At 35.1% G+C, this 17,535-nt stretch overlaps 1 protein-coding gene across 1 annotated transcript; it reads right to left on the bottom strand.

Annotated features, from left to right (window-relative positions):
• Positions 1-5,303: 5,303 nt before the first annotated feature.
• On the bottom strand, positions 5,304-7,945 carry LOC130722241 (transcription factor DIVARICATA-like). The gene is made up of 2 exons (XM_057572916.1): positions 6,536-7,945; positions 5,304-5,931 (listed from the first exon to the last, which is right to left on the bottom strand). Exons 1-2 carry the CDS (start codon positions 6,970-6,972, stop codon positions 5,442-5,444), a joined length of 927 nt encoding a protein of 308 aa, XP_057428899.1. The 5' UTR covers positions 6,973-7,945; the 3' UTR covers positions 5,304-5,441.
• Between the last annotated feature and the right edge of the window lie 9,590 nt (positions 7,946-17,535).

The raw sequence follows: 17,535 nt of genomic DNA, 5'->3' as shown, positions 1-17,535 counted from the left end.
TCAAACCATCTGTGGAAATTCTATAACAGTGATACCAAACTTATGTCTTTCTATTATGCCATGATTAATTTTTTTGTTGTAGTTAGTTCTTGGTGATCTCTACTCTCTTCTAAATCTTTATGACCCGAGTCTTAGAGCTAATTAGTCTATTATGACCCTACCATGCATTTGTGAAATAATTGATTGTTTTTTACAATTTGTATGCCAACTACATTAACACTTGATGAACTTTGTTCTATTGAACAAGATCAAAAATTGGTGTACATGCACCAGAGTTGAGTTCTGAGGATGGTCATAATTACAGGAAATAGTGAAAGCAATACTAGAATTGGCTTTTATTGGATTTTTCAGCTCCACAATTTCAGTTTTTTACTCTTAAACCAGTAGGAACTTGTTTAGATCCCGACCAAATAACACTTATTAAAGCTTAGCTAATATCTTTTTTAGTAGAGAAACTTTAATAACTGCACTTTAGTTTGTATCCGAGCGGACTCAAGATCTCGGAAGACATGTCCTTTATGGTTTCTATTTGTTAAAACCCCAAATCTTTTATATATTCTGGTTATTCCTACAAAGAATATGAAATCCATCTTTCAGATACAATTGCACTACCTAATAATATTGAGATTTGATGCTCCTTCTCTGATCTTTTTCAATGTGGGTAACTTAAGCCCCACTAAACTACTACACCATTCTCAGATTCTGGGCCAATGAAAGCATAGAGAGAATCCTACCCACTTTCTCATAGCCTCTTAGACAGGAATGTAGATTAAAAAATGCAACTTGCAAAGAATTGAGCTTTGTTTGAACTTTGATTCGTCAAAATCAATTCAAAGGGACCATCATGAGAGTAATTATTGGGTAAACAGAGTCCACCATAATCTCTATTTTAAAATTGAATGTGTGAAAAAAATGTGAGACTCTTGTTAACTGATAAAGAAAATGACTAATTTTGATTTAGTATTCCCTTAAACGTCTCAATGCATGTTAAGTTGCTAACTGAAGATTTAACTAAAATAGTGTAAGGCAGAGAGCTACTCCCAAATGAACATGTAGGGAGAACCAACTAGCTCTCGGTTCAAGTGCCATTTCAACCCTAACGACAATTCATCCGTTGATTTTAAAATAGTATTAGAATTTATCCTAAACAATAAGTTTATGTCACTATTTGATTATCTACGCTTTTTATGATTTAAGGTGAAAATATGGTGTCACATTTGTTTTAAATTTATGATTTATGACATGCTACTTGAGGAAAATTGATTTCTTGCACTTAGGAAATTCTTATATTCACGTCGATCGTCACACAATCTGAGTCATTCGATCAAAGATCGATCAGCTCAAATGTTGAATTTATATTTACTAGCAGAATTTTATGTAATATATGAATTGATTGATATTGACCGGAGGACTCTGATTGAATGACTTCGTGAATGCGGGATATTTCATTGAGTGAATCAAAATCCATTTCTTGTAATTGTAGACGGTGGGAGATATAATGAGGTTTTAATTTTATTTGTTATACTTATACGTATGTATGTGAGCTGTAGAAATTATTGAAAGTACGATGTGTTCTTTATTCTTGGCCCCTCTTCTTTTATCTTGATCCTTTTTTCTCAAATTCCCCTCCGCCTCATTGCCTCATTGGCCTTTTGGACTCTTAGTTGACCCTTAACACTTTCACTTACACCATTACTATATTGATCTTGTTATAAGCTAGGCAAATGTAAATGGAAATAAGAATAAAGTGGCCAAAGTGCTTTTAAATTCCACTTGCAAAAGGAAGCTTTTCCTTTTGTAAAGATGGTGGTTAGTCTTGTCACATACTGTAGCCAAGCCGAGTTGCTGGACCATTTGGCTCCTACCGCCCTGCATGGTGCTTGTTTTCTTAGGCTTGTGCAGATTTTCATTTTTAGTCAAGTTGCACATGAAGACAAGGGTGGTTTTAAAATACTTCAATAATTTTGGAATTTTTGTGAATAATTGACAACAATGTTGGCAAAAGTGAAGTACCACTTTTATGAAGGGTCGCATTTTTCTTTAGAAGAAAGAATGTTTTTAGCTAACAATAAATTATATTCACATTTTTACTACGCTTACACCGAGTAAAAGAAAAAAAGAAAAAAGATAGAATAAGAGATATGATAGGTGATATGATAAAAAAATAAGAAAGATATGAAAAGATAAAAGAAATATGGGTGTGAATGAATAAAAAACTCTTTAGTTAATGTATATTTCCCCCCGGCATATCCTAAATAACCTCAAAAAATGGGATAATGGCATAATTACCGATTTGGGTTCTTAATCCTAACCTCACAAAATTCATTTCAATTAGATGACATAGGTTTTATCAACATCAGACAACTCAAATAAACTCAAAATTTGATTAGTTCAATTTTGATTGAATTGCTTAAATTCCTTAATCGTGTGAATTTAGAATTTTTCTATATGCAGCGAATCCAAATAGAGAATTGTACCTTAGGAATAAAAAAGTGCTTGAAGAATCGATGAATAAAGTTAACTGGTTATACAGAAGGTGCGCTAGGATACCTCAACACTTAGTTGGAGTATGATACAAGACGTGACGTGGATCAATCACATTTAAGTGAGTGTTTCTTCTTTTTACTATATATGTTTTAAAATGAATAAAAAATTCAAATACATTGCCAGATGTCGGTTTCCTATTGGTATACGTCAAATCGCATCAGTCATGTACCATACAATGAGGGTATGGTAAAATTCACCTGAATTGAAAAATAAGGTAATTCATCTGATTTTAAAAATCTTCCAGACTCATTCATAACAATATTTGCACCCAGGAAAACCTTACTAAAATGTCCAATGTTTAATTATATGAAATGAAATTTATGTGACATGACTGCTTGAGAGATATATCATCTATTTAAATTATATCAGAAGAAAAATAATGATTGCTAACATTTATTTCAACTGATCATGTCACTGGAGAACATCCACCGGCAAAACCTATAATGTTCACAATTTGCCATTGACAAACCAAAAACAAAATAGTTAGTACTTTTGTGATTTTGTTTAGGTACATGTCTCTAAGACTCAACAAACTTGTCCACAGATTTCACAATGCACAAATGGAAGCATATATGCATAATTACCCACTTGGAAAAAAAAATTGATACTAGTCCAAAACAAAGAAACAGTGGAATTGTGCTTGTGCATAAGGAATCTGTTTCAGCATATCCTATTCCTATTATCAGGCTTGAAGAAAGGGGTGGTCAAAAAATATCTTTATTACAAAGTAGAAAAGATTAGAGTTATGATTTACATCTCTGATCAAATGCACATGACAACTTCTTTGTTCAATTATTGTTGCTTTGTATTTACTTGCCTGTGAATCAATTTATGCAATTAATTAATTTGTAGATTCTCCTTCCAAAGTAAGCTTTTAAGCGTGTCTGTGTGCAGATGAATGTCTATGCGTGTGTGAGAGAGATCACATATTTTAGAATCTTTTGCACTTTACAAGTTTAATCATACAACAGAATAAGTGGTTATTGACCGTCACAACAGTATATATTAATCTAGACTAGAGCATTAAGTTAATTAGTTTATTTTGTTACCACTCTATTAATTATGTTCGAATGGGAAATAATCATATTTGGGTGAGACTAGTTCAGCGGAACTTTCTCCTAATTTAAACCCGAGAGATTATAAAAATTAAATAGGTACCAATTAAACCAATTAACAACTCATAAGTAATTAGTTGTTTCATGGGTGGGAGGAGTAGCTCACTTGGTTAAGCTAAGGGTAGAAATAGGTGTTGGAGATGGAGGTCTAGGGTTCGAACCCTAACCACTGACATTTGTCTATAAAAAAAAATAGTTATTTCATGGTCGACCACAATGCTTACTTTTGTGTCATAGGACATTTATTTATTATTGGGTCCAAAACGCACTCTTTCCTGGAGTGAGGGAGGGAGAGGTATGGCAAGATTCTTCATCATCGGGTTCATAGAAAAAAAAGCTATATGTGGTCAACGAATTTACTTACTCAAGAAAGAGAATCACATAATTCTAAGATAAAAATTATGAACACATTAATTTATATATCTAGGGCATCGACTTATTTTTAATAGTAATATCAATAGTTATTGTTGGTATGATAATCCAACGAGATCTTCTCTCAGAGCTTAATGTGGCTTGTAGTGGTGAGTGTCCTGAGAATGATAGTGATGGTGTTGGTCCTCAGCGAGTGGCACATGTATTTTCAACACTCAAATCAATATCGGTGTCTGGTGAGAATCTCTAACTGAACTCGCGTATCAATGCTTGAATGAAAACATGTTTTCTAAATGAACGATAAGACTTATATTTACACGCTCGGTGTCTTTGGAGATTATCTCTGCAGGGCATCCTCAGGCTATCCTATCTTAGTTTGTTGTGTCGCGACCTCCTTGTGGCCGATTGGTTATGAGGCAGGACGGGTCGTCCTTTCTGACTCATTCAATCTATCCATATGAAGAGTGCTTAGAGAATGTCTTTTAATTAGCTGAGACGCTTTTAGGCCCGACGGCTTCGTAGTCTGCTGGAACATTAATAAAACAAGACTCTCACTTTATACATCTTACTAACATAGTACTCCATCGTAATAAAATAGCACTCTCAATTTACTAATGCACATCCCTTATCAAATTGGAGTTAGCAATTCTTAATTAAGACTTCTTTTTGGTATTATAAAAGGCATAGGATGTCTGCACAAACAGTACCAACCATTTGAGCCAAGAATTAGAGAACAGTTAAGTATTTCAATTATGTTTAATAGGTAGGATCCGTACTTATATAGAATCACAAAGACCATGATGTTTTCTTTAGACTTATCAAGTGTAAACTGCACAAATAGTATTGTCCTCGTGCATAACCAAAGTATTGGTTGAGAATATATTACCCGTCTAATCCAACAAGAATCAATCACACTTTGTACCATATGTTTAATTGTACTATTAATTATAATTAATTAAGTAATTAATTAGTCTACATGAATCTTACTTTGTACCATATATTAGTGCATCTTAATCTTATCTTCCAAGAACATTTGCTATGGATCTCTCAAATCTTACTGCACTATTTCCCTTTAAATTCCAGTAACATGCCCTGTGTACAAGTGCCCCCTTTTCCTAAAGTTTAACATTTTTATTTCAAACTTTTCTTGAAAATCTCAAGTACGGAACGGGTTTGGCTTCGCAGCTTTTACCTTTTGGTGAGTTTAAGGTTGTTAAAGAAACAAATTTTCTATACCTTCCTTCAACAAGATCATATATAACTAACTAATATTCTAATGCAAGGATATATTCACATAGAACTTGGTAAAAAAGCACAAACACTGTACTACTTGTGAACTGAACCAAAAGACACTGGGTTCTAGCCATAAATAATAATTCAATACAACCAACCACCCCATCATGCATGTTAATAGTGCTGAGAAGAGGATTGCATTTGGAAAACCATGTTCTGGGTCTGAGGTCCTAAGTAATAATTCTGGCCTGGCATTTTAAAACCATAGGAGTTAAGTCCATAAGGAGACATGAATTGTTGTTCATGTACAGGATTGGGTGCTATAGTTGGTACTGCATTTGGCTGAGTATTGTTCCACTGAAAATGCAGTCCAGCAGATGCCGAATCCGGGCCGCGGAGGCCGGAGAGCATCGCAGAATTCTGTGGTGAAGTGGATCTCTTGCTGTCTTCTGAATTAGGAGTTGTTCTGGTGGTTTCTGTGAGATTAACTGTTGTTATGTCATGGATGCTAGCTCTCCTCTTGTCTTTTCCCCCTGAAAGTTGCCTGATGAAGTACTTCTGAGCATGGCTAGCCACCTGAGTTGGTGTTCTAGTAATCACAAAATTCCTTGAAATGTTCCTCCAATCTCCTTTGCCATACTTTTTCAGACCCAGCAGAAACAACCTGTGTGACATTTTCACAAACAGGTTTAGACCCAATCACATAAATAAATATCATATATGTCAATTTCACTTGACTAACTACCCATAGCTACCACATGAAAGCCTTTCTTATTACTCCTAGGTTCATAAATAAAGTATATAAGCTTTCAACACCATCAACTAATTGTTGCTTTCCTTATTACACCAGTTTTCAAAACTGATTTGCATTTTAAATGACTTGCTAAAAAACACAGTGAACCCCAAATTATGCTGGACAGAAGCAGTTTCCTTTAGCTTTTGCTTCTGTCCACCTTAATTATGAATTCACTCTGATTTTCGAGTTTCCAATGCACCAAGTAGTAAAATCTTCATATACTTTTTACTCACTTACACCAGTTTTCCTAACTGATTTGCATTTTAAATGACTAAATGCATGTTTGGAAACTCGTTCAAAAAACAGTCAAACCAGACAGAAGCCACAACCCTTAGCTTTTGCTTCTGTCCATGCTGTCCACTTTGATTTTCAAATGAATGTCCAAACATGCACCAAGTAGTAAAATCTTCAAAACTGTTTACTCACTCACACATCTGGAAATAAAAGCAAAAGATATCAGAAACAAGCTTACTTGTGTTCCTCTTCAGTCCATGGCACACCTTTCTTCCTTTCCTGATCAGGTAATCTGCCTGAAGAGGATCTCTTTGCAGTGAGTCCTTTAAACCCATCATACCCAGGAGGGGTGTTCACCCAGTCTAAGGTGAAGGGTGAGGTAGTGCTGCTGTAGCCAGGAATTGGGACCAACCCAGCTTCTATGTTACAAACATCCACTTCCAATTCCTTGTACTGCTTTATCACATCCACAACTGTTTTTCCTGGTATCATCTCAGCCACCCTGTACCACCGATCCGGGGTGTCCTTATCATACACTGCAAGAGCATTTTCAAACAGCTTGTTCTCTGCAGGGGTCCATTTGGTGTTCCTATTATCTTCTAGAAGCCAATTGGTGCTATTGTTGGGGTTGTGAATATATGGTGCTGGAGGAAGGATTTCCATTTCCCACTTCATCACATACACACACACCCAAGATAGGAACACAAACTATAGGAGCATGTAGGAGAAGATTTCACTAGAAAGATTAAATCTTTATGGGAAAACAGAGTTGATTCAGGGGAGGAGAGAGGGGAGGCAGAGATAAATGAGAAGCAGAGGTGGAGATTTTACCACAACATCATCAAGGATAAATCAGCAAGCATTTGGAAAGGAATCAGAATACCCTTTTTTGTGGCATGCCCCTCAGGAATCTACAAAAGAAAATGCTCCAAATTGAGGTTCAAGACTATTGTCTAATTTGGTCCAAAAAGATAACCCTAGAACCACTTGTAAGTTGTAACTAAACCCAGTGAACTTCCCTCTCTGATACTATACTAGAACTGAGATAGAGAAAAACCCAGGAAAAATAAATACCCCACACACAGAAGAATAACAACTGGGAAATGACAACTTTGAGAGGAAAAAAACTGACAACTCTTTATGCAGCTTGAACTTAAGCCTAACCTAATTGGGAAAGTAATTAGAAGCTAAGGCAGAGCAAAAGGGAAGGAGCCTAAGACAATGAATGTGCAAACCCAATTAGGAAACAGCAGAAAGACTCAGAATTTATGTGGTATCAAAGGAGAAAAAAGAAAAGAAAAATTTGTTATTCCCTTTTCCTTGAAGCAGAGAAACAAAGAAAAGGGAAAGAAATTTAATGGTACACAAACTAAGCACAAAAAAAGGAATAGGAGACCCCCTAATGAGAAAGAGGGAAATAAATGGAAGCTGAAAAAGCAAAGTGACCAAGCTGAATGAATCTTGAAACAAACTTTGGTGTTATCTTCTCAAAGAGGAAACCAACAAGGGAGAAAACAGAAAAGCAGTGCATGAAGCTGGTGAGCTGTGATTGGGTGCTATGTGTTTGTGGATCCTGGCATCCTGCAACTATATAAAAAGTTCCCTCTTATTATAATTGAGTAGACACCCCCTGCTTCTGTGCACTTTTCATAAAAATAATAACAATGAAGAAATTAATCATTTTTAAATAGTCTACAATTACATCATACACTTGCAAATACTAATTTCTTTATTCATTTCTTCAGTTTTTCTTCTTTTGATTGGGAGTGCTAAAAGAAAGGGGGATTGGCAGCACATCATGAATGATGGAAGCTCTCAGTCAGTCTCAGCTTTGTTGCGCTGGTCAATGAAACTCAGCTGTATGATGTAATTTCCCACAGAAAAATAAAAGAAAGAAAGAAGCGCAACTACATGGTATCTAGTGCATAACTGTTTTTTGACATTGTATTTCATTTATATTCGAAGGGAACATCTATCATATGATGGGACTAATTTTATAGGCAAAGAATTTCTATCCAAAATACTCAAACCTGATGTTTTTATTTTAAAAAATATATACCGCATACCGCATGAACCAACTACTATTTGTCATTTGATATAGTATTAGGCTTCATTTAAAAAAGTTTATTTTGAGCTCAGCTTATAACATTTTCTTTGAAATGCAGCTTATAACATAAACAATTTAACTGTTTTGAGCTTATTTTCAGAAACTACTCAAATTAACTTATAGATAAGAACTTACGCTTACATGTAGTCTATTATCAATTTATTTTAATAAATATTTAAAATTACCTTATGAATAAGCTTATGCTTTACGTGTAATCTATTTTCAATTATTTCAATAAAATTTTAAAATTACCATAAGCACTTATTTAAGTTATTTACCCAAGTGCATATTTAGTATAATTGTGTAATCATTCATGATCAGTAGATTAAGATATTTTAAAATGATATATTTATAGGTTTAATAATAAAAAAGAATTAACATACACTAAAAATATAAATAATTTTAAATTAACAATCAATTCTATCTTAGTATTTATTTTCTATTTTAATTTAATTATTATGTGGGTTAAATAATAAATTATAATTAAATGCTAATGTAAAACTTATTTACATAATTTTTTATATAACATTCAATAACATTTTAACTTGTTGCTGGTTCAAGTCATACATACTTGATTTTTCTTAGATAAAGTTTTCAGTTTGTGTTTTGTGGATGGCAAAATTTCTCGTTAAGAGAATTAGCTCCATCATAATGTGAATATTTACAACTTAAACATAATTATCTCTCGTTGAGGAAATCTTTCTATAAGCATCGAAGAAATCATATTTTATCTTCTTGTCTCATATGAATTAAATTAATTTGAAAAAAAAATGATTAAACATTTAAAATAAAAGGATACCATACCTTTGACTTTACTTTGCTGTGATTTAATTTATTTGTAATAATTTTTTAAAATTTATAAATTAATCCTTAATTGTCTATAAAATATTAAAATGAATCATAGAGTACTAAGTCCTCTCATTCTCAGAGGGTATCGAAGCAACCCCTACAAAATCATTAAGTTCTATTTTTGTTTACACAATACATAACCTTGCATAATTACATAATCTTTGCATAAGTCATCAATATTGACGTAATTAACAACACATAAAAAACGTATGGGCCCGTTTGGTGCGACGTATAGTATAAGGCCTGATATTATAAGGCCTAATAGTATTAGGCCTGATAGTATAAGCCCTGATAACTTTCTTATACTATCCAGCGTTTGGACATACTCTGTATAATTTACCATATCGTTTAAATTAATGCAATTTTATGTTTAATGAAGTATTGAATAATGGTATATAATAAAAATCAAATATGGAGGTGAATATAACGGTGGTGGTGGTGGTGATGGAAGTAGTGGTAGGTTGGTGTTTGTGGTGGCAATGGTGGTAGGTTGGTGTTGGTGGCGGTGGTGGTGACAGTGGAGATAGGTTGGTGGTGGTGGTGGCAGCGATGGTGGTTGTGGTGGTGGCGATGATAGGGTGGTGGTGGTGGTAAGGCGGTGGTGGAGGCAATGGTGGTGGTGGTGGCGATAGGGTGGTGGTTGTGGTGTCGGTGGTAGCAATAGAGTGGTGACGACGATTATGGTGGTGGTGGCAATAGGGTGGTGGTTGTGGTGTCGGTGGTGGCGGTGGCGGCAACACCGGTGGTGGCGGTGGTGGCAGCGATGGTGGTTGTGGTGTTGGCGACGATAGGGTGTGGTGGTGGTGGTAAGGCGGTGGCGGCTTAGTAGGGTGGCGGCGACAGTGGAGGGTGGAGGCAATGGTGGTGGTGGTGGCGATAGAGTGGTGGTTGTGGTGTCGGTAGTGGCAATAGAGTGGTGGCGGCGATTATGGTTGTGGTGGCGGTGATTATGGTGGTGGTGGCGGTAGGGCGGCGGCGGCGGTGGCGCCGGCGACGGTGATCGGGTGGTGGCGGTGGTGGTTTCAATGGTGGTGTAAGTTGGCAGCAATAGAGGGTGGTGGTGATGGTGACTTATACGTCACAACCTTATCATGTCTTATCCATCACTCACATGATGGATTAAATAATATGTCATTTTAACGTATAAGGGGACTTTGATGGATAAGCTTATACAATACAATGTCATCACCAAACAATGAATAAACTCATAATGTATTGTATAAGCTTATACTATCATGCCTAATACGGTGTGCCAAACGAGCCCTTAAGGAAACTATTAAATATGCAATAAAATTTATCCAAAAAGTTGACTTCAATAATTACTTTATCAGATCCTTGTACAAGTAAAGAGATTAAGAAAACTATTCAAGAGATCCGTAAACATCAATAACAAGCTTTTTAGTAAGATCAAATTGACTGCAAGTATTAAATAAGTTAATTTCATAAACATCGTACTGTAATTTATTATTAGAGGCCAATAATATTCTCTTTGTAAAACTACACCGACTTGTCTTAAAGCATTTATGCTTGTTGACAACAAACATATCTATCAGTCACTTAAGTTGTTAGTTTAGTACTACTAGTAGGCCAATCTGAGAGACAGAACTCAAGTTTGAAAGTTGAGAAAGTCAGTTGTGAGAAAAAATTGTATAGTTTGCCAAATGAGATTAGTCTCAGCACAGAGGAACAAGACACATGTAAAAAAAATAATTTCAATTGAGATTTTAATGATTTGTTATCATTTCGAATTATGTTCGAATCAATAATGACTTTTAAAAATGTTTGGAATAAATTATCAAAGGATTTCAGTACAACACTGATAATATATGAGAATGAATCAAAGACCGATACTGCAATGCAAATACATAAGTAAAAAGAGAATAAGCATGCTTACTAAAGCATGAACTCTCAAGTTCGTATAAAACACATTGAAAAAAACCTTCAAAATTAACATAGAAACAAATCTGACTTCTAAGGGAAAAGAACTTTTATCATTCTTTTTACACAGCGCTCTCATAAACGCTACTCATTTGATTCTGTCAGTGCTGCAAATTGTGTGACTTTCAAGGAAGCTTTAGCTTAGCAGTATCAAAAGGGTAAAATCAGTAGATATGAGAATATTAAGAGAAGAGGATCGGAAGGCTTGTCTATATCCCAAACAAACAACATAAGATGCGTGTGGAAACCTTTCCCTCCTTGGATTTGTGGAATGCATTTTTACTAGGGGGGAACTCGGAGATCATTGCATCGATGCAAAACTTTGGTTTATGTGTTTTGAGAAGCAAGAAATCACATGGTTTTTTAGCAACGTAGCTTCGCGTACAACGCAGTTCTTCTGCAAACCTTGGGTTTGTGTTCGATTCCAACGGTGGCAACGCCTGTTTCCCAGCCTTCACCGGGGTTGAGCTTGACGTGGAGAAAACCAGGAGTTGGTGTTATAAATATTAGCTTTGACGCGTCATTCCGGGGCGGGATAGTAATATTGGTGGTTTGGATATGGTGGCGAGTAACAAGGAAAGGGAGGTTATGGTAGCTTCTACACCCCCACCCTTTCTCCATCCTTTCACCGTTACTTGCAGAAGCTTCTTGTTTCCGGTGGGCTACAGTGTTAGCAGTTGACCTTGGCTTTCAGAGAGTGTGCTTTGAGATAAATTTATTCTAGTTGTTCTAGTGATCGAAGAAGAATGTCGAAGGTCAATCATATATTTAGCTTCAAATAATTAGATATTGTCAATTCGTAGTTACTGTTTTTTATTTTGTTTGTCTTTCCTTTGTTAAACGCTTTGGTAGTTCCGTTGCAAATTTTCTTACTAAAACTGCTTCCACTCACGCTAATTCAGCTTTGGTAGAAGAAATTCAATTTGCGACAATTCTCTTTATGGACGCTAAAGTATTGACATATGTCTTCTAGCTTTTAATTTAATAAAAGACCACTTTCAAAATAAATTGAAACAATGTACTCCATGAATAGAATTCAACATAACATAACCTAGGATTGAACTAAAGTAGCAAAATTTAAAGTTACAATTATTAATTACAAAAAGTTGAGATAACTTGGGTGCTAATATTATTTTAGTACATTAATTAAATTAAATCAAAAGAAAGCAACGGTGGAGATGTATGGGAAAAATGTCACCCCGCAAGTGGATGCAGTGGTCCCAATTCTTTCTTATTTGACCCAGGAAAAACCCTTTTCTTATCTCACACCCTCCCAAAATAATTGTCAGTTTAGGATCTCTAGGAGGGGATGGGTCCTTTTCTTCAACGCGTGTACTTCTTTTATTGGATAATACTGCCTGACTAGCACTCACTTCTTACCCACTCCATTCCAAAACTATTGTAGTTTTAGTAATTTTTTCTTTTGTTCCAAAACCATTGTTGTTTTACATATCCAAAGCACTTTATCACATTCTCTTCCACTCATGCCCTCATTTAATATTGTATCTTCCAAGTACCACCTCTTATTTTCACCAATCACAATTCTCACCAATTAGTTGACCAATGATTTTCATTCTCTCTCTTTCATATAACTCATATTAAATAAGGGTCTTTCAGTCAAATTATAACATCAATTAATGAACTCTTAAACTTTGTGCATAACCCTTAAACTACAATAGTTTTGGAACGGAGGAAGTAAATTCTAAATCAATCTCATATTATTATTGTTCTGAGTATTTTTAAAATCAGATAAAAAAATGGTTAAACCGTTAATCTACATGTTAAATCTTTGTTGGAACTTGGAATTAATAAATATTCAATTTTTAGTACAAAATTATTCTAAAACTAGAACCATTCGAAATTACTCCCTCCGTTTCAGAATAACTGACACTATTTCTAGCTGAATTTTGTTCCTAATTAATTATCTGTCACTTTACAAAGTTCAATAGAGCATTAATTATACTTTACCAATTGTACCATTCATTTATTGGTGATAGGAAAATTGAAAAGTTAGAATTAATAAAAGAGATAAAGGGTATAGTAGGAAGTTAGATTGTAATTTTAATAAAACAAGAACATTAATTGCTATTTGTTAATACTTGTGCAACAACCTTAAAGTGTCAATTATATAGGAACGGAGAGAGTATTTTATATAGAGACAACTCCATACAAACAACCAATGAGCCGGATCCACGTAAGGTAATGTGTCCCTAGAAAATTGGGGTACAGTGCTTCTTTATTTCGGTTGCTTAACAATATTTATCCAGAGTTCTCGAATGATAACTCAAGTAGTAAGAGCTAGAGATATAAGGGTTGAGTGAGATGAAGAGTGAAGGGTCCAGAGTTCGAACCCTAAGGAGGACTGATTTACTAACATTACTAACAACTAACATTTGCCTATAAAAAAATAATATTTATCCAGAAAAAAATATGTCACACTAAATTAAAGCAATTTAAAAGCAATTCATGTAGATTTTAATACAATGTGGCTTCTTATTTTCTTTCAGAAGCAAGTCATATATTTATATTTTCTTATTTTCACTTAAAGTAGAAGAGAGAATGAATTATTAATGCATAAGAGAGAATGAATCGTTAATACAAAAATAGAAAAGAAACATATACAAGGGATATGAGAGAATGAAACGAAACCCAAGAGGAGAAGACGTAACCACGGTCATGGAAGCTCTTCCAAGATTTTCATGGCTTTCAGGAGGTTGTCACTGTCTCCCATGGCTACCAGTACTGTCTCGAAGCTCCAATCCAATGTAGCTCAGCCCAGGGATCCCTCCTTGAATGAAGTACAACCTCCATTGCCTTTGATTTGGGAGGAAAAATGGAAAGGATCCTGGAAAATTCCGTTTTCTAGTCACCCCAATTTAGCTCAGCTAAAATTATTTGCGCTTAGAAAAAAATTACTTCACAAAAGACTTTCTTCCACCACATCAATTCCCTCAGCGTATTGAGTGTGTTCTATAAAAATGCATCTTCCTTGCAAAAAAATTGTTTAGAAGTGAATTGCTTAAGAACAACTTTTTCTTGACTTGAAACCTTCTTAAGTACTTATTTATTTATTTGGGGTTAAAATGATCGATAATGCAAGTATACATACGTCAGATAAGTGTCTAAAAAGATATTTAAAAATACGTAAAAATAACACTTAACATTTATGAACAACACAAGCTGTCATTAAGTTGCACGCCAAAATTTCTCACCAATTTAATAGTCGTAGGTAACTTCTTTTTTCCTTCCAAGAAAGCTTACACCAATGTCTTATAGTGCACTTTCTTTTCTCCCACTTTTATTTTATAATCAAATCGTATCGAAAGTGTGACATAAATTAGTACTCCCTCCGTTCTTAATTATAAGACCTAGTTTTAGATTTTTCATATTCCTAGATATAGGACCTTTTACAATAATCCTGTAAAAAATATTGTATTTTTCATATATACCCCTTACATTAATTGTGTGTTTTCAATTCCAAAAATTTTAAGGGTAAATAGCCAAGTTGGTCCTTGAAAGTGTCAGGCGCTGTCAAGTAAGTCCCTAAACTTTAAAAATCCATCCCGCGGTCCCTGAATGTGGCAAACGTCATTCAAATTAATCCCTGACGTTAAAAAATGTAACGGGACGTTAACAAAATCTTTGTTTTTTAATTTTTATTCCTAGTTGGACTACATACGTGGAACTGAAGTGTTGGTAAAACATTTGGACTCTAATTGGTCCCTGAATGTGGCAAATTAGTCCCAATGTAAAATTCACCATTTTTAAACCCAGAAATTTAAAAACTTCATTCTCTTTCTCCTTCTCCTCATTCAGTTTCAACCAAAAAATTCTTCCCTCTAAACAAAAAAAAACCCAGAAATTCTTCCCTCTCAACCCAGAAATTTACCTTTTTTTTATAGGCCAAGGAATATCAGCTGATCCAATCTACCTTTTCCAATTGCATAATCAAATACACAAACCGCACACACCGATCCAATCTAAAAGTCCTTTATGTTCAATTTCATCATGACCCAATTCAGGCACAAAGAGAATCTTCTTGTCCATAATATACCACTTCCATGGGTAGCCCAGATACACAGATCTGCAATGGAACCAAACGATTTCCATCCAAGCCACAAACAACCGTAAAGCTTACAACTTTTCCTCATTTCCTCATCTCCAAGCCAAATCAATCTCACCGATCTGAAGCTTTTCTCACCAAACACTGAAAACCCAACATCCGTAGCCACACCCACTTTTCGTAACCGACACCCACTTTTCGTAACTGAACCAACCAACCTCCTTCCTGATTCAAACCTCCGACCCAGACTACCGCCGTTTCATCTCAGTTCGTCGTTTCATCTCAGTTCGTTTCTCATTTCCGCTTCATCTTCTCTTCTCTCTGTCATGTGTACGTAGATTTGAATATGAGATGCCTGCTCCTCCATCCTCTTTGATCTGAATCTGCTTCTCTGCTTCTCACGGTAGAGTTTTGAAAGGTTTGATTTTGTGGGATGGGTTTGATTTTCTCAGGATTGGGTTTTGATTTGATGGGTTTGGTTGAAAGAAAGATGATGCATTATGTTAATTTAATGAGGGACTAAATGGAGGTTAATTTTTTTACCCAGCTTTCATTTTACACGTGGACACTCCAACATGGAAAAAAAATTCATCTCAGCGTTTACGTTAACGTCCGTCAATGGTTTTAACCTCAGGGACTAATTTGAATGACATTTGCCACATTCAAGGATCGCGTGATGGATTTTTAAAGTTTAGGGACCAACTTGAAGGCGGCTGACACATTCAAGGACCAACTTGGCTATTTACCCAAAATTTTAATTACCCTTATCATTAATGCAATGATTATTAGTGAGAGAAAATAACAAAGGGTAAATATCGAAGAATGTATGCATTTTTTAAAACCAATACACTAGTTAGACACATTTAATGCTTCCTTAATAAGCGTAATTTTTTGTATTAGGTCTTATAATTAAGAACAGAAGGAGTAGTAATTTTTTTTGAAGTCTGACCTTTAATTCTGAACAAAAATTAATCTAAGTAATACTTTTAATTTTATGGATATTAAAAATAAAATATTTAAAGTCTTGAACTCATTTTGCAACAAATTTAAATAAAATGTTTTGAGTGGAAATTGGATAGAAGCAAATTAAGAGTGTGAATTTCTTAAGTGGAACAAAACATGGCACATGAGAGCTCTTGAAGAAGCGCGTGAGAAGAGTGAGCTGTTGGTAAATTCGCAAGTGTACGAATTTACCCGGTTTTAATTATCGAACCACAGGGATTGTGAGTGACTAAATTCGGTTTAAGCCTTGAGTTTGAAGGTTTGTTTTATTGAAATAAACATATGTCAAAGCAGTATTAAGGAAAAAGGAAAATAAAAAAAAAATTCAGAAAAGAAAATGCTTTGGGCTCTTGCTCAACTAGTCAATTCAAGCACATCATTCTATGCACATGTTGAAGGTATGAAAAACGGTAGAAAGGGGGGGTTTGAATAACGTTTTCAAGATAAAACTTCCACCTTAAAGATTTTGGTAAATCTTTCGAGACAAATAAAGTGCTTAAGATAAGAGATAGAAAAGCACACAAGGATTTTATCCTGGTTCACTTGATAAATCCCTCAAGCTAATCCAGTCCACCCGTTAAGGTGATTTCTTCCTTCTTAGATTGAAGGCAATCCACTAATCAGGTATATGTTACAACTGCACTTGAAACCTACAAGTGACTAACAATACACTGACTTAGCTCACACTAAGATTCACTCTCTTAGTCTTCTCTAGGATCCGATCAACCTTGATCTCTTAAAGGTAATTAAGCAACTGTTTAAGAAAGAATGTTTACAAGGGATTTGCTTCTGAAAAGCTAATAGTAAACACAATGAATTTCAGATGAAAGAATGCTTAGAAGGTTTTTGAATATAGCTTGCGCGTGTGTGATTCTTTCTAACCGCATCTTTCAATCTTCAGCCTCTATTTATACTCCAAGGATTAGGGTTTGAACGCTGCATGGAAATGCTACCGTTGGAGGGCAGTTCTGGAAATTCCAGCTTCTGCTGTGGCTTAGAATGTTAGGTAGGTCGTCAGGATAGTACATTTGCTTTTGTACTTGGATAGTGACTTGACCTTTAAACCTAGGAGACTTCTGATCAGGGGAATGCTTCATGTTGGAACTTGTGAAGCCAGTTGATCAGAGTCAGAGGGAAAGCACAGATCCTCTGACCGTTGTATCTTCTGATTCTGAACTCAGAGGGAAGTACATGGTCTTCAGAGTCATCTTGCTTCTGGACATCAGAGTTTCCACTTTTCAGCTTCTGGATCTTCAGAGTCTTCTACACCATCAGAACC

This window comes from Lotus japonicus, chromosome 6 (assembly GCF_012489685.1).
Source record: "Lotus japonicus ecotype B-129 chromosome 6, LjGifu_v1.2".
NCBI lineage: Eukaryota > Viridiplantae > Streptophyta > Magnoliopsida > Fabales > Fabaceae > Lotus > Lotus japonicus.
This window is presented reverse-complemented; position numbering and strand designations above follow the sequence as displayed.

Coding starts and splice junctions, on each gene's coding strand:
- LOC130722241 (XM_057572916.1), bottom strand. CDS start 6,972: ATGAAGTGGGAAATGGAAATCCTTCCTCCAGCACCATATATTCACAAC. Junction 5,932..6,535: donor TGGACTGAAGAGGAACACAA/GTAAGCTTGTTT, acceptor AATGTCACACAG/GTTGTTTCTGCTGGGTCTGA.